At 51.0% G+C, this 20,222-nt stretch overlaps 1 protein-coding gene across 5 annotated transcripts in view; it reads right to left on the reverse strand.

The window, feature by feature from the left end:
* The window catches only part of Pde9a (phosphodiesterase 9A), a 91,139-nt gene that overhangs the window by 4,836 nt on the left and 66,081 nt on the right, over positions 1 to 20,222 (reverse strand). For all 5 annotated transcript variants that reach the window (XM_031347066.1, XM_031347061.1, XM_031347062.1 and 2 more), the window contains exons 8-16: positions 18,262 to 18,340; positions 16,564 to 16,638; positions 12,141 to 12,227; positions 11,189 to 11,293; positions 10,925 to 11,007; positions 9,399 to 9,555; positions 4,892 to 5,005; positions 1,270 to 1,374; positions 354 to 482 (exon numbers count right to left, since the gene is read on the reverse strand). In XM_031347066.1, the coding sequence (XP_031202926.1) occupies positions 354 to 482; positions 1,270 to 1,374; positions 4,892 to 5,005; positions 9,399 to 9,555; positions 10,925 to 11,007; positions 11,189 to 11,293; positions 12,141 to 12,227; positions 16,564 to 16,638; positions 18,262 to 18,340 (934 nt within the window). The remainder of the gene's footprint in view (positions 1 to 353; positions 483 to 1,269; positions 1,375 to 4,891; positions 5,006 to 9,398; positions 9,556 to 10,924; positions 11,008 to 11,188; positions 11,294 to 12,140; positions 12,228 to 16,563; positions 16,639 to 18,261; positions 18,341 to 20,222) is intronic.

The raw sequence follows: 20,222 nt of genomic DNA on the forward strand, positions 1-20,222 counted from the left end.
TTGAAGAACATGGGGGACAGAGCAATGGACAGAGCAGAAAAGAACGGCTCCCAGGCAACCATCACCATGACAACAGATGATGAAGCTGTAGAGGGTTCATGCGTGTGCACATGTATATCTCTGAAGTATGCACATGTGTGTTTACTGCTGCTGTACTGACAGCATGTATTCACCATGCATATCCCTGAAGTGTGCATGCATGCATGTGCACATGTGTATTTACTGCCACTGTAGCACCATCCCTCACCATACATATCCCTAAAGTGCATATGCATGCATGTGTGCACATGTGTGTTTATATGAATGTACACCTGTGTGCTTACTGCCACAGTACCGGCAACATGATCACCCACCTTGGTCACTGTTTCAAACATTGGGATCAGGACAAACTTGATGAACCCAATTTGGGCTGTAGCTTTGGTCACTTTGTCTCGGTCCATGAATGGGGCCACGGGAAGGCCTTCGGACTTCTCACGGTCGCTCTGCGGGGAACACAGTGACGGTGACATTGAAGGCAAAGGCCAGTGGGCTTGGGTACACAGAGCAGCCCAGTTCTTAGAGGAAAAACGGGACATGCTGCCTCGCTGTGACCCTCCCAGCCACACAAAGGTGGTATGGTGGCGAGGACCCAGAGCCTGCAGTGTAAAGGCTACACATAAGCCAAGGTGAGTGAGGAGGTTGGAGCCGTAGGGACCGAGTCTAAACATAGGTTGGGTGTCTGTCTCAAGGGTATGACAGGGCAACTTACAAGGCGGAGACTGACAGCTCCCAGTCTGCATCTCCCACCCTGCCGTAACTTTCCTAGTTCATAACTACCATGTGAACAATCTTGTTTGGACTCACCCCTCCGTGGCGGCTACCCCCTCCCCCTTGGGTCTTACGTCTAGACCCTTAGCTACCTTTCTTGAGGCCTCTGCTTCCAAAAGTGTCTCTATGAGTGGCCACGGCTGGCAGTTCCATCACACTGGTTTTTCTGGCGGCTACAGTCTCACACCTACAATACGCCCTAATCAGGGCTGGCCTTGAACCCCGTTTCTTCCTGCCTCCCGGCTGCTAGGATTACAAGTGTGTGCCACCATGCCTGCTTCTCGAAACGATGCCAAAAGCAGGATGGCATTCCTGCCGGATGTCTACGCACGCAGACAGCGTTGCGGAGGCTCCTGGGGTGTGGGATGCCTATGCCGGCCGCCCTGGTCTGCTCTTTCCAATGTCTCACTGTCCGCAGAGCTGGAAGGAGTGCCCGTAATCTGACGGTTCAGCATTTCTTACCTGCATGAAGTATTCCTCCAGTAAACAGTTCACCCACGGTTCTGCCACCTCCATGGGACGGACCTCATTGGAGATGTCACAGCACTTGATGAGAATCATCTTCAGCTGAAAAGGAGACGCTGGCATTTAGGGTGTTGGCAGGTACAGCGCAAACGTGGCTACTGTGTGGGCTGACTGGATCCACCATCACAGGTGGGAAAAAGGATGGGTGGGGGTTGGGGGACCAGTACTGGCCACCAAGACGAGAGGTTTTTCTACCTTGACGGTCATTCTTTCTTCTTTGTTCTCTCTCTCTCTCTCTCTCTCTCTCTCTCTCTCTCCTCTCTCTCTTACACACACACACACACACACACACACACACACACTGGTACTACTGCTGCTGCACTTTTTGCACTGTGATCTTGCAGTCTGAATTTCCCAGCTTCCCCAGGGAAGGATGGGGACCCATCAGATACACACGCTTTTAGAATACCAGCTGTAAGCCGGGCAGTGGTGGCACACGCCTTTAATCCCAGCACTTGGGAGGCAGAGGCAGGTGGATTTCAGAGTTCTAGGCTAGTCCTGGTCTACAGAGTGAGTTCCAGGACAGCCAGGGCTACATAGAGAAACCCTGTCTCGAAAAACCAAAAAAAAAAAAAAAAAAAAAAAAAAAAAAAAAAAAAATACCAGCTGTAAACTGTCACAATAAAAAGCGAGCAAGGACCCCGTTGCCCTCTCCTGTTTGAAATGGTCTCACTCTGCAGCTCAGGCTGGCCTTGAACTCCTTATCTCCCTGCCTCTAGGATGACAGGTTATGTGTCACCAGGTCTGGCTGTCAAAACAAGAGCAAAGCAAGAAGATGCAAATTCAAGGTCTGCCTACACGGCCAGCCCGGACAACTTGATGAGACTCTAAAGTGCCGAGTAAAAACAAGGCTGGGGACATGGCTGAGTGGCGCAGTGTTTGCCTATCACACAGGAAGTTCAGCACCTTGACAAGTTAAGTAGTTTTGTGACTGCGGAAAATAGAAGGAAAAAAAATAAATGGAGGGGACATGGTGTTGTTCCAAACACAGCCTTCCTAATCAGCCTGCCTCCATGCCAGAGGTTACATGCCTCTGAGTGTGTGACTGGAAGTGACTGTGTAGGTCAACTCCTGTCAGCCTTCAAGCCGCCCCAGAGCACACCGGGTGTGGTCTCCCAGGAGGAGGTGGCTCCTCCCAGGCAGGAGGCTGGCTATTCGCTGGATTTCAGCAGGCCTGGGTCACACCAATCAAAGGATTTTGCTGCACAAGTTTTTCCGCCTGAGCTAGCTAGAGAATTAACTCTGCCTGGTTGTGGGGGCTGGGATCCTGGTGCTCTGGCCTTGTGCAAGCACAAACTGTCATGAGATCCTGTGACCTTCCTGCATGAAAGTGTGGGTGGGGCTATGGTCCAGGGTCTGAGGGTGAACGGGGCAGGACCGTCTTATCTGAAGCACACAACTTAGGCTATGGATCCAGATCTACCTGCTTTGTTGGCATTCCCATGTAGGAGAGGGAACGTGGGCCGATGTACACAGCCTTGGGTCGGCATAACAGGGTGGACTAATGTTTCTATTCTGGCTGGGCCTTGAAGGACTTATAGATATTTGCTGTTCTGCCCCATTTTGATCCTTCTTCGTTGCTCTGTATTGGAACTGGCTCCAACCTAGAGGCCATTAACAAGCTTGGTCTGGTTAGCCTCATGGGGGAACTGCCCCAGACTAGACACCGTGGCCTCAGTAGCAGCTGGGTCAGGCAGTTGCTATGTCTTCAGGTTGAGTTCTGAGTAGTTCCACTTTCTTGGCCCAGGAGGGGCTCAGACTCTAAACTCTTTCTCTAGACCCTTCTCAGCCCCTCCCCCAGCAGTAATGCAAGTCCGGCCAGCTTGATCTCATCCCAGGGGAGAAGTGGAGCTCTGGGTATGTGTGCGTGTGTGTGTTTTTCCTCCTGGGCATTCCTCCTCATCAGTGGGTGGGTGGGCTAAGGTAGGTGGGCATGCTTTGGTCTGGGTTATCATCGGATCTAGCCACCTGCACACAGGGCAGAGTCTTTGACCTTTGGCACGGCACGCAGACCTGAGGCTAGCTTTCTTCCCATCACAGAGGGAAGTACGGTATGCAGGGTACAGCCACCTTGCTTTCGTTAGTTCCTTCCCATCATCCTTCATTCTTGGGTCTTTCCCCAGACCTTCGCAGATCTTGCCCCGGATCCAACATGGCTGTACAATAGCTCCCCCACCCCTTGTCCCTGCTTTTGCCTTCTATGCTTCTAGTTACCCCAAAATATATTAAATAGAAAGTTCCAGAAATAAAGAGCCCATCCGTTTTAACTTCCATGCTGTTCTGAGCAACACAGAAAGATCTCACACCTTCTTCACTCTACCCAGAATGGGGATCTCCTCTCTTCCCTTGATCCATGTTGACATGTCACCTGCCTATTATTTACTGTGTGTTAGGCTCTTCTGTGCCTTATCTGTAAGTTAAACTTTATTGTGGAGATGTGTGAATAGGAAAAAGCATGCTAAATACATGGGGTTTGGCTTCCCCATGGTTTCAGGCACTTGCTGGGATCTTGAGAGGTGTCCCCCATGGACAAGAAGACAACTATGCCTCTCTTCCTTCCTTGGAAAGAGAGTGCTCTTGGAGGCCCCAACTTGGGGAAGACACAGCCTCCCACAGTTCAGGTGTTAGCCACGAGGGCCCTTACTTCTCTGCACCCCTCTCTGTTTACTGACATTCAGCATTTTTGGAGTAATGGCCCCACAAAAGCTCAGTGTCATGGGATGGGAGCCACAAATTCAGCCTGACCTAAGAAAGGAACCCTTACCTACTGGCAGTCACTTTGTCTCAGGAGGGGCAAAGTGGTGGTATTGGTTTTAAAGACATTTATTGTATGGGCATGACTGCTCTGCCTGCACGTATGTATGTGTGTGCAATGCCTGAAGCAGCCAGAAGAGGGCACCAGATCCCCCGGATCTGGAATTACACGTGGTGGTGAGCTACCAGGTGAGTGTTGGGAACTGAACCCAGGTCCTTTGCAAGAGCATCAAGAGCCCTTAACTGCTGAGCCAGCTCTCCAGCCCCATGGTGTTAGTTTTAAAGAAATTAAACGGCTTAAAAGAGACTGTGGTACATGTCTCCAAAATAAAAGCACAAAACAATTAACATAATCTCTGAGTGATGGGGTATTAGTTGCTATTTGTTTTGTTAACGAGTTTTGCTCACTTTGAAATTAATTAATTTTTGAGACAGGGTCTTACACTATAATCCAGGCTGGCTGGGAACTCAATATATGTAGCCCAGGTGGGTCTACAGTTGCTGCAGTCCTCCTGCCTCAGGCTTTCCAGTGCTGCAGATTACGGGGATGAATGCATACTGGGTTTGCATTTTTTGGGGGGGAGGGGAGGGACAGACACTGGACACACTCAGGCCATCTCCTTAAGGAAGGAGGCAGTATTTGAACCAAGGGACACTCTCCGGGAGGTACCCTTGCCTACTGCTGGCCTGGGAAGGGTTGTGATACTGTAATCCAGTCACGCAACACTCCACGGCCAGCTAAGACACTGGGCTCTTGGGATTTCCCACCTGAGCTATGGCTCAGTTTTCCAGAGACACAACCTACCAGGGTCAGGTGCTCCTCGTTGCTGTAGTCGAAATTCTCCATTTTTTCTTTGAAAGAATCCATAATTTCGGCGTGCCTCGCCATGTCGGTAGCCAAGATCAACGTGATCATCCCCTGAACGGTAAGAGGACATGGTGTCAGTGCGTGCTGGAACCTCACTGAGCGCTCTTCACACTATGCTCTGTGTGACCATCGCCACCCCACACATGCTCTGTTTGTTCCTGTGCCGTGTCCACAGGCTGCAGGTCACAGGCTGACAGGTGGGTCATCAGGCTGACTTGTAAAACCAAACAGATTTTAACCAAGGCTGGAAGTCTCTTGGATTTAGTCACCGAGTCTGCAATTAGCCCTGCTCAGAGCTCGCTGACGGGTGTCACTGATGGAGTTTCCAAGATGGTTTTCCCACTGCCTCATTTATATGTGACTATGTCTAGATTTTTCTAAGTCAGAACATACTTGATAAAAGTCCCACTCTGAAGTTTGTAAATGAGGATTCAACCGGCTTGAGGCTAAGCTGTGGTTTGAACATGGTTGATGCCTTCCTAAACTCAGGTTGAAATCTGGTCCCTATCATGACTGTATTAAGAAGTGGGATTCCCGGGGCTGGAGAGATGGCTCAGCAGTTAAGAGCACCGACTGCTCTTCCAGAGGTCCTGAGTTCAATTCCCAGCAACCACATGGTGGCTCACAACCATCTGGAATGGGATCTGATGCCCTCTTCTGGTGTGTCTGAAGACTGCTATAGTGTACTCAATATACATAAAATAAATTAATTAATTAAAAAAAAAGAAGTGAGATCTTAAGAGAATGTATAGGTTTTACCCTCATGAAGCAATTCATAGTCTCCCCCCCCCCCACACACCCAGCACTGGATCAAATCCACAGAGAGTGAATTCCCACCCTTGTCTTGACCGTTTGTCTGTCCACATCCCTCACCGGAAACATAGTAAATGTGGATGCCAAGCTCCTAGGCATCCCAGCCTTGAGAACTGTGAATGAACCCTCTTCTCTTTTTATATTTCCCAGCCTGTGGGATTCTATAGCAGCTGCAACTAGATTAAGGCAGTTATTTTGTTAACTAAATACTGGCTTAGGAAAAGTCGCATAATTCAAAACTACAACTTTCATTTCTCCTGTCTACCTAGCTTTCCATGCATCTATGGTATTCTGCTTGGCTATATGTCTGCCCATCTTTGCTTCCATCCATCATCCATTCACCGTCTAACCATCTGCCTCCCACCCACCTATCCATCCATCCATCCATCCATCCATCATCCAACCATCTACCACCCAGTCATCCACCCTGCCTTCCATCCATCACCCAAGCATCTGCCACACACTCTTCACTCACCCATCTGCATTCAGCTCTTCCATCTATCTGTTCATCCACCTGCCCATCTACCATCAATCCACCCATCCACCTATTTATCATCCATTTGCCACCACCCATCTATCACCTATCTGTCTCATCCATCACTCATCCATTTATCTACTCATTGTCCATCTATCCTCTATCTGTCCATCCTCTGTCTATCTACCCATCTATCCATTTATCACCGATCCACCTCCCATCTATCCATCCATCTTCTATCTATCTATCTATCTATCTATCTATCTATCTATCCATACATCTATCCATCCATGCATCTATCCATCCATCTATCATCCAGCCAGCCATCCTCTATCTATCCATCCATCCCACAAACATTTACACAACATCTCCATGCCATGTGTAGAGCTTCATCACTCTTCCAAGACCAATGGCCTTAAATGCTAATGTCAGACAGCCAATAGGAAGAATCTCAAATGTATATTTTTTGAGCGTGACATCATTTTGCATTTTGAACTATGAGCTTTTTTTCTGTAAAGACTAGTATTGATAGAACATTTAGTTATCCCCAAAAAATCTGCAATGACAAAACTATTTTGTGTGTGTGAGCATGGGTGCACACATGTCGTCATTAGCACATGTGGAGGTCAGGGGACAACTGTAGCTGTTGGTCCTTGCCTACCACTGTTATTTGTTGTAGTGTATACCAGGCTAGTGGTCATGTGAGCATCAGGTGATTCTCCTGTCTCCGTCTCTCGTCTCCCCGTAGCTGTGCACTTTAAGATGTAGGTACTCCCTGTAGCTGTATGATTATAGCTGCTAGTCCTACTGCTTCTAGCTTTGATATGGGTTCTGGGGGTCGGAACCCAGCTTGTCCAGCTGTGTGGCAAGGGTTTTAACTATCGAACCAGCTCCCTATTCTGTGATAAAATATTTTAAAAATGTGGACAAATGATTTTTATTCTGAGACAAAGTCTTATTTTAAAACCCATTAACTTCTGCAGTAGGCCAAGCCTTGCTATCCCCATGGTGGCCAGCATGAAGACGATCCTGTTTGTGGGAGTTTATCGTCTCCTCAGCCAATGAGATGACTCTCTTTCTCCTCTGGGATGCTGTCGGATGTGCCCTGCTGGGGAAAGCTACACACTAAGAGATGCCCCATCAGGCCCTCTGGGCAGTCACTGGGTGGCACCGGTCTCTCTTCCTAGCATTGTCCTTTTAGCCACTTCAGAGAAGGCTGGTTATAATCACCATAACAACCTACGGCACACACTGACAGGGTGGAGCCACGGACATGAAATAAAGGGCAGAAGCCTGCAGAGAGAGGAGAGGGCGGAGAGGGCTGGACTGGGAATCAGTGGCTCAGTATTGACTGTCATACGCGCTACAGTTGGCTTTGAACCTCACAGGGAATGGACACATAAGGAAATAATGGTTTATGAGGCGGCTGCTCTTTGACAGAGCCAAGCTTGTAGGTTCCCCTGGCGACGGATGAACCTTTTCCCTGCATTGGTTCCGCTGTGTGGGGAAGGAAGCTGAGACTCAAAAGGGATGGCAACAGATGACTCTCAGAGGGCCCGGAGATGCTCCTGATGGGCACAGCCTGGATGGCATTGTTGAGCGCTGCCAGGCATGGGAAGAGAGTCCCTTGTTGTTGTGGGGTCTGGAAAGGGAAGATGAAGGTGCCAACTGTTCACATTCCTCCCAAGGGTTGAGAGAAGGCTCCTTCCTGCCCATTATAAATTCTGGTAGCCCGTGACCTTTATTTGTACCAGCATCTGCCTCTATTGTTCCATAGCCTTTTACTATGTTCATGTCTCTTTCTGCTCTGTCCTTCATAAGGACACTTGCCATTGGTTTAGAGCCCAATTCACAGTGGCACTGGGAGATCCTCCTTAAGCAGGTGTGTGTGATGCTTTGTCTGTGCTCAGCCCAGGGAGTGGCACTATTAGGAGGTGTTGGAGTGGGTGTGTCACTGTGGGTGTGGGCTTTAAGACCCTCCTCCTAGTTGCCTGGAAGCCAGTCTTCCCCTAGCAGCCTTCGGATGAAGATGTAGAACTCTCAGCTCCTCCTGCACCATGCCTGCCTGGATGCTGCCATGTTCCTGCCTTGATGATAATGGACTGAACCTCTGAACCTGTAAGCCAGCCCCTATTAAATGTTGTCCTGGGGCTGGTAAGATGGCTCAGCAGGGAAGAGCACTGACTGCTCTTCCCAAGGTCCTGAGTTTGGATCCCAGCAACCATATGGTGGCTCACAACCACCCGTAATGAGTTCGGACACCCTCTTCTGGTGTGTCTGAAGACAGCTACAGTGAATTACACCGGAGCAAGCGGGGCAGAGCGAGTGGGGCCAGCAGAGGCCCTGAGTCCAATTCCCGGCAGCCACACATGATGGCTCACGGCCATCTGTACAGCTACAGTGTACTCATACACATAAAATAAATAAAATAAATCTTAAAAAAAAATGTTGTCCTTATGAGAGTTGCCTTGGTCATGGTGTCTGTTCTCAGCAGTAAGACCCTAACTAAGACAGTATGCCAAGACATCTCCCCTGCCCCCAAATAAGGCTTCATGCATAGGCTCTGAGGGTCAGCTACTACTGAGCTGCATTTTGGCCAGGAGTCACTCTGGGTCCCTCCATCCCCTGTAAACAGCACCGGCGGCTCAGTTCTGGTTCAGATGGGACATTTGCATGGGGAGGGCGATGTTTTAAGCGACTAGAAGTATTTGTCTCAGGGCAGGGGTGATTAGACAGGATAATCTGCTAGTACAGGTCACGGGGGTAGGGGAAGATGAATGATCAGGTCTGCTGGGTAATGGTAGCTGAAGCTACACGGCAGATACCAGCTCTGCCAGGTTACACGTAACATAGATGTCTGACCAGAGCTCAGCCTTGGGCCAGATATTTCCCTTTCTCTCCTCAGCTTCTTCCCTGACTGCAAGGACCTAGGAGTCCCCTTAAAGGGAGCCCATCAGGGTTAGATTAACAATAGCTGTGACGTGCAAATGACATCAGGTATATATGGCAAAGGTCCGTTTTCTTGGGGACCACTCTGGGCCCTGGCGGAAGAGGGGGAAGGAGGGCTGGCTTCAGCACTGATGGGCACCGCTATAACCAAGAGCCTCTGCAGAGTGGAGCTCTGTTCTGACCCCACGAAGCTCTGGCCCCACACACCTGCCTGATCTGCCTGAAGTCCTCGGGTGGCACGCTGGCAAAGATGTTGCACTCGGGTCTCGCCAGGATCTGAAACGCAATGGCGCAGTGGTGGTTCTCCAGCGGTGAGATGTCGTTGTAGCGCACAGCGAGTTCCGTGCGGGCGTTGATCTGGTATCTAAGATATGTGGAGAGAGTGGGAGGCTCAGGCACCCCACCGCTGGCATTTGTATGCCACCGCCACCACCACTGTGGTATGTGTGGTGCCAGAAGAGGCTGGAGGAAAATGCTTAAGGGACAGGGACCAGATACCATCTGCATACACCAGAAACTTGCTTCAGCTGAACTCCTGACTCTCATGATTCTGTAACTAGATAGCCTGTGCTTTTAGGTCTAACCTGTGACCTTAGCTCTCTCCCTGAGTGATGTCTTGAAGGTCTCAGGGTTCTAAAAAACTGCCAGGCTTTTCAGTATAGGCAAAGACAGGATTTTGGAAAGAGGGAACAGTCTCATTCTCTGTCTGTCTGTCTGTCTGTCTGTCTGTCTGTCTGTCTGCCTGTCTAAATGGTACATATCAAACAGGACCTCATTCTGTAGCACGGGTTAGTCTGGAACCTGGCATCTTCTTACCTCTCTCCCAAGAGCTGAGGTTACAGGAGAGGCCCACTGTGCCATTCTAAGGGCTGAGTTTGGGGGGACGGGGATTAATGCTAAAATGAAGAATTCTTTACCAACCTCTTGTTGGCAGCTGTGCCGACCACTCAATAGGTAGGTTGGAGATAACAGATATGCTCTTGGGACAGCCCCCAAGGAGCACTCATGGCCACAGCTGGTATCTATTCTGTCCCAACCAGGCTCTGAGGAACACACATGGCTGGACCTGGGACCCACCCTGTCCTGACAAATGGTGGCAGTGGCCCTAGGTGCATCTGATGATGCTGCATAGCCGAAAGATGCATCAGAAAAAACACCCTAGGGGTCACTGAATGCAAACTCACACCATGACGGTGGCCTGTTGGTCCCTTGAGGTAGCATTCTACCCAATGCAGACAAGAAGGGTTTACTGAGTGTCCTAGATCTGGGCCCATCCTCTTGGCCCCGTCACATGGAAATTCTTTCTGTTCTGCCCTCGCTCACCCTGTACCCTCCCTATGCCCTTGGGAGCAGCCTGAGGAAGAAGCTTCCTGGAGGAAAATAATGTGTAGACCTTCTGTCTCCACCTTGGGGAGGGGACGGGCTGCTGCCACCCTACACCTCCCAAGCCTGGACTGGCACAAAGGGACTGTGGCTGCCTATAGGGTTTGGTGGTCTTGGAGGTTCCATCCCAGGGGAGGCCTAGGGCCCTGGTCAAAGTCCAAAAGCTGAGAACTGCATCCTGCAGGGCTCAGGGAGGTGGGGAGGGAGTAGGGAATACAGGGACGGGGAGGGGGGGGGAAAGGGGTCTAGGTTGGCAGCTCCGTCTGAGAGCTGCTGAAAGGCAAGCCGAGTTTCTCCTGAGAGAAGAGACACCTTTCAGAGGAGAACCAAGAAAGAAATCCCAAACGTACGTATTGTTGTATCCTGGGTGGTCCAGGTCATGGCAGATGGCCGCAGTCATCAGGACTAAGATGTCCATCTGGGAGAACTTCTCCTGGATCAGGTGAGAGTCAGGCAGTTTGTTCTCCTCATGGGAGGGCGGGTGCGGGGGTGCGGGTGGGGGACAGATCGGGCTGCAGTGATAGGGGAGGACACAGTCCCTCTGGGCTGGGTGAGAGGACGGCCCCGGATATCAGCAGGGTTGGGGACAGAGGGCAGGGGTTGTCAGGACCCACCTGGAGGCCACAGAGCCAGACCATACTGTACATCATCTGCGTCACACAGAAGCAGTGCCGGAAGTTGTGAAAGGGATTGTTCCTGTAGTTGTCATGTACACAGAGCTGCGGGGAGGAAAGGGTGAGCCCCCTGAGCTTGGTGCTCCCGGCTCCTCTAAGACCCCCCCCCGGGGTTTTGCATGTTCGAGTCCAAACCCTTGGGAACTCCCATGTTCACCAATACAGGACAGTGTGGCCCAGGAGCCCTGCAATTGACTACTACTCTACAATCTGGGGCAGGGCCTAAGATATCCCCCAGGTGTCTACTGAGCCACACTGGGGTAGGAAGTTCTGAGTGGGTCAGGGAGCACTTTACCAGGAGTTCTAGGTTCCCGGGCCTATGGGACTATGAACAGGATTTCAGCTCTTGGTTAGCAGTAACATTCCATCGCTTAGAGAAAGATCTTCTACGAAGCCCCCCATATACCTATCTAAGTATCGCCACGCACACTACGCACAACCCCAGACAAATACGCTCTCGAAAACTCCCAGAGGCACACTCTCACACCCACACCGCCGCAGAGATCATACACCCTCGCCGTCCCACACATCCTCCCATGCACACTCCCAGACGCACATGCGCCCGTGCACAAACATTTCCATACTCGTAGACATAACCCACGTACACGCTCGTGTAATCTTGTCACCTGCACACACTCAGACACACATGGCACCCCCACCTCCACACACCCCTGCTTTCGTGTGCTACCTTGTGGGTCTCGCCCTGAGGGTTGTACTCTTTCCTCTCTCCTCTGAGGGCATGGGAGGACAGATGGGACAAATGACCTCATAGGGCTTCCCTGATACCGACACCCACTCCCCAGAAGCCCATCGCCACCAGGGCACACAGGGCAGTCCCACTCCAGGGTGATAGGGAGGAAGCGGCAGGTCCAAGTGTGAGCTCCTCACTTACCAGCCACCTGCGGAGTGTGATTGGGTTGATGCTGAAGTCCCTGACCAGACCGAGGTCATGGTACATATGCTCTAAACAGCTCAGCATCTGTGGGAACAGGGCCAGGGGCCGGGGGTCAGAGGGAGCAGGTATAACGGTTGCCCCTTGTTCCCATGTACTGTCCCGGACAGTGCCACCAGGGTGACCTGGGAAGGTGAGCTTCAGCCAGTGGGTGGGAGAGGCTAATTTTAGGATCACCCAGATGGGCTGTGGGTCTGTGACAGCCTATAGGTCTCTTGGGAGGGACGTGACAAGGTCAGAAGCCCATGAGCATTCCAGGCGAGATAGCAGCTCTGTGCACGGTGACATTACTTCAGAGGATGACTATAATCTGAGCAGAGGGCTAAAGGTTAGGAGGAGACCATCCACTATCCGCCATCCACCTTGTGTGCTCAGGGATAGAGATGGGAAGGGCTTTGGTGAGCTGAATTTCGCTCCTCTTATTGGGACTGGAGATGTCTTCTGATTTCTTCTTCTCGCTCTGGAGGGTGAACCTCTCGGCTGAATGAATCTTATTTCCAGGAATTCTGTCCTCTGTGGACACTTGGTGAGGGGGCGAGACAGACAAGGTATTGAATCCTGCCATCATTTTTGCGGGTCCCTGCAGGCATCTCCCAGAGCCAGCGAGGAATTTGTGACCAAGAGCCTGGCTAGAGCCACTTTTGCTCTGGGAAAGGAAGGCATCAGGGATTCAGGAGATTGACAATACAGAACGGAACGAGCCAGCCCTGTGAGCGCACGGCATAACTCCAGCAGAGAGCACTTGCGTAGAGGCCACGTATCAGTGCCTGCCTGGTCCTGGGCACCAGTGTCCCAGTACCTGCGTAGGGCAGCAGCTGTCAGTGCTATAGCCTGCCCTGTTCCCCTGCATCCGGGCACTGACCAGACCGAGGCACTGAATTGTGTCCCATGGACACAGTATATTGAGGCCCCACACTGACCCTCCAATGTGACCATATTAGGGATAAGATTTTACAGGAGCAGCTAAGATGAATATGGTCGTCAAGAGAGAGGGGTCCCAATTTGATCTGACCGTGACTCTGTAGGGACAGACCAGAACACAGTCACATCAAGGTGAGTGAGAGAAGATGCTAAGGCTGGGAGAGAATTCAGGAACGACCAGCCCAAGACACCTTGATCTCAGACTTCTGGCTCCGGGGCAGTGAGACAGTAAGACACTGGTGTTGTTGAAGCTGCCCAGGCTCTGGTGGTTTACGCGGCTGAAGCCAAGGGGTGTGCTTCCAAGCGCCGAGCGCTAGCCTTTTTTCTTATGTAGTATGTATGGGCTGAGCATGCTGTATTTAAGGAGAGGCTTTGTGACTACAATATTTCAGTTCTGTCCGGAGCGGAGACTTCTATGGTATCGTGAAGAGTTCATTTGAAAAACAGAAAACAACCTCTTACTCGGACCTAGTAGGGCGAGCAGGGAGACTAAGCAGGGGGACTTTAGATTGTCACAGAGGATCCAGAGAGCACGCTGGGCACGCATTCATCTTCCTTGAGAAGCCAACGGCTTTTGAAGCCCAAGGTCCCAGAAGGGCCTTCCTGCAGAGTGACAGATGTTCTGGTCCTGGCTTGAGAATGGTTGGCTCCCAGGCTGTAGGCAGCTGCTGTCCAGAGCTTCCTGCTCCTGCAACCATCACAGATGCCAGCCCTCAGGACCCTTAAGCTACAGCCCCAAACCACTGTTTATTGTTTTTTGTTTCCTTCAGAGGCCCAGACAGTGTTTCTGAGCCACCCTAGAGAGATGAGATGTCTGCTGTGAAATCAGAGTTGAGAGATGCAGAGAGCCGCCAGACGAAACCATCTGCCGCCACTTCTGTGACAGACGCTGTGGCTTCGGAGCAGTACTGATGGTCTGTTTCCTTGACAGTCCTCAACCCCAGCTGAAGTGAGTGAGCCAGGTGGCTCTCGGATGTGTTGAGTACTGAGTAAGACGGGGAGGACTTCAGAGATGCCAGTGGGTGGTCCTTCAGTGTGACAGAGCAGCCACCTTACTGTGTGAGCAGCCTCAGGATGGAGCCCATGGATCAGAGGCATCAGAGTAACATGAGATCATATCTGGGTTGAGGTTGAGAAGGGCTGGACACTGGGTAGAGATGTAGGTCGATGTGGCATGACACCCACCGGGAAAGATAAGTGAGCCTGATGTTCTTTGACATCTCGGGCTGGGTGGCTGCCCAGGTCCTCAGCGAATCTTCTGTTACACATCACTGCTGCCCACGCTTGGATCTGCCAGAAGCATTTCTGGCTTACCACCTAATGGTAGCGAGGAACCACCAGAAGGAGCCAGCTAGCTTCCCTGGCCAAAGCTACGGGTCATGGAAGATGTTACATGTCTGGGTCAACCTGTAAGAGCCATTCACCATGACCATGTGCCAGCCAGTCAGAGGGCAGCTATGAGTACAGTCTCTTAAGGGAGGGCAGAGGGAGTCACACTTCTGCTACAGATGGATGAGTTCTGCAGCCTCGGGGACAACCTTCACCTTCCACCTTGGGTAGCACAGGGTCCCACAGAGCAGGTAGCGGTGGCAGAAGAAAAGTCAAGTATTGGTCTCTATGCAGCCATTCTCAAAGGTGACTTTGTCTGGTTAAGGTCAATGACTGGGTATTGGGGACCTTCCTCAAGGATGCACCAGAAGCTGGGCCGGCCACCCGCTGCTGGAAGGAGTCACTTGGCCTCTCACTGTACCTTTATTTGTCATGGTCTTGCTCTGTTCAAGTCCTGGAGGAATGACTCTGACATCTCAGAGCTCTATCTTTGTTTCCGGTGTATGAGCTCAGGGGCATGTGACCCCATGATGACCTAGGAGCATCTAGGAACCTTTGATTGCTGCATTCCGGCTCCAGACCTCAGAGCTGGAGTGCAGAACCCTTGGCAACTGCACCTCTGGTGGCTTGCTGATGGCTACGCTTCCAAATGAGCAGGGCTGGGCTCTGCTTTTGTGTCTTGTGGTTGAGTGTGTACTTGTAGGGAGCTTGTGTGTGTGTGTGTGCACAGGTGCGTGCGCGCACGTGAGAATGTATGTACTCCTGTGCTCCTGCATGAGAGGTTGATACAGCGCCTTCCTTGATTGCTCTCTATCTCATAGACTGAGGCAGGATCTATCCCTGGAACCCAGAGCTCACTGACAAGACTACAGGCAACGGCTGTACCCACCTGATGTTTACATGGGAGCAGCAGATTCAAACCCCGGTCCTCACCATGCACAGCAAGCTCTTTTAGCCCTTGGGTGTCTCCCCAGCCTGTGCTCTGCTTTCCTGGCCAATGTGCCAAAGGCCTTCTTATGCCGGACAAGCACATGCTGGAAGGAGAAGTCTATTTGGGAAACTCGGGGATGGGGACCATGTCAAGAGGCATGAAATCCCATTGGCTGTGACTGATCTCGTCAAAGGCAGGCAGGCGGGAGCATTGTTTCCCATTTCTACACGTCTGTGCTTTAGAAAAGCTTCGAAGAAAAGGCAGGAGGATTTCTGAGTTCGAGGCCAGCCTGGTCTACAGAGGGAGTTCCAGGACAGCCATAGCTATACAGAGAAACCTTGTCTCGGGGAGGGGCAGGGGGGAAGAAAAGAAAAGCTTCGAAGAGTCCCTAGCTTGTCCACGAAGAGTGACTTATTCAATCTCCATGTTGGTATTTCTTAGTGAATAAGACAATTCTGAAGAAACATTTTTCTGTCACAAATGACTCCTTTCTCTGCAAACCTCGTATATCGGCTATCTAATATCCAACTGCCGGGGGGTGGGGTGGGGGGGAGCTCTGTTGGTGATTCTTCCCACGTCTCCTTTGGAGCCCTGTTCTACAGGAAATAGCTGTTCTAAGCAACTGCTATGCTCTTGCATGACTCCATTTCCCCACGCCTCCTACAGAGGTGGGGGTACCCAGCCTGGGGCCTGGGGTCAGCTGGGCATGCTTCAGCAGCAGCCCAGGAGCTGATGTTTGTTTTCCTCGGGAAAGCCCCTTTCTCTCCGGCTCTGTCTCCTGTATCCCCCTGGGCCCATCAAATGTCCATTTGAATTAAAATCTACAGATTAGAATTCAGGGGCATTTTTTTCTTCTTCTTCCACCCCCCCCCCCCCCCCCCCCCCCCCGCCCCCGAGACAGGATTTCTCTGTGTAGCCCTGGCTGTCCTGGAACTCACTCTGTAGGCCATGCTGGCCTCCAACTCAGAAATCCACCTGCCTCTGCCTCCCAAGTGCTGGGATAAAAGGCGTGCGCCGCCACTGCCTGGCTTCAGGGGGCTTTTAAGTTTAAGAAAAAAAAAAAAACGCAGGAGAAATGCGCAGGAGGAATACCCTGGGCTCATTCGTGATCTGTAATCCCAAGCAGCTGTTCCTGGTGACCCGGGGTGTGTGTGGGGGGGAACTTCGATGTCCCTCACCTACCTCGTTAGGTTCCCAAAGCCAGACATCAAAGGTGGGCTTCCGTAGGGCTTCTATGGTCTCTGGGGAGAGCAGGTACTAGAAAGGATGGGAGTCATATATTAGCCAGATAGCGGGGCTTCTGTGAGTGACAAAGGCTGTGGCCTCAGAGGTCTAGATGAGCATTGTCTCCATTTTCTAGTCCCCCTCATAGATGCCGTGTACAAACTCAAGCCTGCCTTTCTCTAGAAACTGTCAATGGACTCCCATCTGTAGTGGCCTGGGTCAGGGCACAAGGGACTTTTTAGGCATGTTTGAGCCATAGAAATAATCCCTATAGGCCCCACAGGAAGACCAACAGAGTCAACTAACCCGGACCCCTGGGAGCTCTCAGAGACGGAGCCATTAACCAAAGAGCCTCCAACACGTATGTGGCAAACATACAGCTCATATGTAGCTGCCCAACGATTGGGAGGCGGGGAGGGCTGTCATTAAAGCTGTTGCCTGACTGTGGGATTCATTCCCCAACAGGGCTGCTTTGTCAGGCCTCAGTGGAAGAGGATGAGACTCAATGTGCCAGGGTTGCAGGATATTCATGGGGGGGGGCAGCCTCTCAAAGGAGAAGGGGAGGGAGTATGAGAGGGGGGATAGGGAACTCTGTGATGGGAGGGGGACAGGAGGAGGAGCAGCATAAATAAATAAACAGATGGATGATAGATAAATGAAATATTTCCGGTATTTGTCATGATAGCAGTTTCATGACTCCACTTGTCAAAACTCAGGTTCCAAGAAGATGATCTCTTAGCTGTCAATCAGATCTCAACAGTAAAAGTTATAGCACATGAAGAGAAGAGACAATAAGCCACTCGGTGTCTGTTCAAATCTCTGCTGAGAAACTCAGTGCTGAGTCACACACCGGCTGATGGAGGCCTTGGCCCAAGGTCAGCTCCACGGGGCACTAAGGTCTAGGGTGAACTCTCAGAATCACGGTTGATACCCTAGACAGGAAGCAGCAGTAGGAAGCCATTCGGGTTAGCCTTCTCCATTTTCTTAAGAAGGGACTGGTGCGGACAGCGGCTCAGTTTGTTCCAGGACTAGTCTGTGTAATCTCCGGAAAGATCTGGGCCATATTTTCTCTTGTGGAAAGGTATTGAGCTCAGAGTATGGCTCAGACCCGGGTGGAGTAAACCACTGACTAGTGGGCACCGGGGACCTATGGGGGCTTCCAGGAGGACCTGTGGGGTGGCCTGTCTAACCGCAGAGTAACTGTGAGCCAGGGTTTAAGCAGAGGCCTCTAACATAACTTCACTCTAGGTCCCAGCGACTTGACTACAGGCTTGGCCTCTTTCAAAACTCACAAAAGCTTTTGTGCAAAGCTTTTCATAAAACAAAACAAAACAAAAAACTCTGTTCAGGAACAGGGGAGCCAGTGATGCAGAGTTTTAAAGAACCTTGTTAAAGTTCTCTTTGGTGGAATGTTTGTATGCAGATGTCTTTTACTGTCAGCTGCGGGTCCGGGAGGGAGCCAGACGGGCCATTACCTCCCCGCTCTGGAATCACTTCTCTAAACAAATGTCCAAGAGAAAAATATCCTGCCTGAGAACCTCCCATCCTTCCTCGACCAGAGACAGGGATAGAGCGGGGTGAGGGGCCAGACCTGGGTCTCCATGTCCTGGTGCTGAGGGACACAGCTAGATTTGTGGGCAGAAAAAACAATCTCACCTTGGGGTAAGTGGGGACATCACGTCGAGGTGTCAACTTCTTGCTATCCAAAAAACTGTATTTACATGGACAGTTGGTCCTGGAAGGCAGAGGGAAAATTTAGTTACAGCCGTGCTCAGAGGCACCGTGTGTGCTGTTCAGGACATCAGAGCAAAGGAGCACACAGCCACCAGCCCCGGGACCCATAGCCCCAGCCTTGGAACACACAGATACACGCCACTGAATCTGTCCTGGGAGTATCAGTCACGGAGGCTGCGAGATGCTTGGCTCTCAGTCCGCAAATAGGAAACACCCATAAAGCCAGATGCTAATGCAGCCAGAGTTCACATTTGGTTTAGTTTCTACAAAATCTTTTAAAATGGCACAACTAAAAAAAAAAAACAAAAAAACAAAAAAAACCCCTCTTCTTCTTTTCCTTTGTTTTATCTCTGAGCTAGGATCTCATGTAACCCAGGCTGGCCTCAGACTTGCTATGTAACCAAGGATGACCTTGAACTTCAGATCCTCCTGCTTGGTAGGATTACAGAGGTGAGGATTATCACCCTCAGTTTATGTGGTACTAAAGGTGGAAGCCAGGGCTTCATGCATAGCAGGCAAGCGCTCTACCAATTGAACCATATCCCATACTTTTTTTTTTTTTTTTTTTGAGACAAGGTGTCTCTGTGTAACACTGGCTGCCCTGGAACTCACACAATAGACCAGGCTGGCCTGGAACTCCTAGAGATCTGCTTGCCTCTGCCTCCTGAGTGCTGGGTTCAAGTGTATGTGCCAGCCCTATCCTGCTCACAATAAAACATTTTTATTCATGAAGATGCGGCTGGATGTGATGGCACACATGGTTGATGTCAGCTCTCAACCAATGAGGCTGCAGAATCTGGAGTCTGCAGCCAGCCGGGGCTGTTGCTAGAGATCCTTTAACTCAAACAACAACAACAACAACAAACACAGGAGAAAACCAAAGAGAAACCCCGAAGTCCACAGTCATCCATTTTCTCCTTAAACCTCCTTCACACCCTGTAAGCCTCTCTGAGAACATCTTGGAGTGTCCTTTCAGAAGGTTCTGAGGCATGGACAACACACATGGCTGGACATCTGAGTTTTCCCAACCACACTTGGTGTTGGGTTAAGAAAAAGAGAGAAAAAAATCTACGGCCTGAAGGGTTAAAATTGAACCTACTTATTTTTGACAACGTTACAAGTGAAAAAAAGATCACAGAACAGTATATTTAAGTTTTTTTTTTCCTTCAAAACTAGATAAATACACCTGGCGGGGGGAACCTCAGGAACGGGGCTTTGCAATGGATTTCAACGGAACCGTGACTCCCCTGGCCTCCAGCTGTGCCGTCTGAAGTCTCCCAGGAGCCTGTGCGGTTCCCCAGCCCAGAATCATAAATCGTTCCCTTTTGAAACACAGCCTTCAGTTGCCTCTCTCCCAACTTCTTTCCCAACTGCACCACTTGGCAAAACCTACCAAGGTTGTTGTGACAGTCGGGATACCAAGGGGATTCTAACAGATTTAGCACACTTATAGGATTTGCTATAGGAACCAGCAGAAGGAACCAATCAAATGTTCCAGTGAAGGCATTTCCACCTCCACCCTGACCACAAGCCCACCCGCTCCCATTTGAGGCTGGCTCTGCTCTTGGCTATGTAGGGTAACATTGTTTCTCCTTCAGCCTGCGGGAGTCTGTCTTCTGCCTTCCCTGGGAGCATATGGAAGCCCTCCCCAGGCACCACGCTGACTGCTGGAATTCAGCTCCTTCCTAGCCACTGAGGCCTCTGGGGGCAGACTGGGCTGCTGGGTGCCTGCTGACCCTGCCTTGGCCAACCACCTCCCACTCTGAGCCCCGTTGCCACAGGAACCAGCATCCTCCAGCGGGCAGAGCAGTTGGCCTAGGGCCTCTTCTTTTTGTTCTGTCTAGAGCTCTCTCTCTCTCTCTCTCTCTCTCTCTCTCTCTCTC

Source organism: Mastomys coucha, unplaced genomic scaffold, assembly GCF_008632895.1.
Source record: "Mastomys coucha isolate ucsf_1 unplaced genomic scaffold, UCSF_Mcou_1 pScaffold3, whole genome shotgun sequence".
NCBI lineage: Eukaryota > Metazoa > Chordata > Mammalia > Rodentia > Muridae > Mastomys > Mastomys coucha.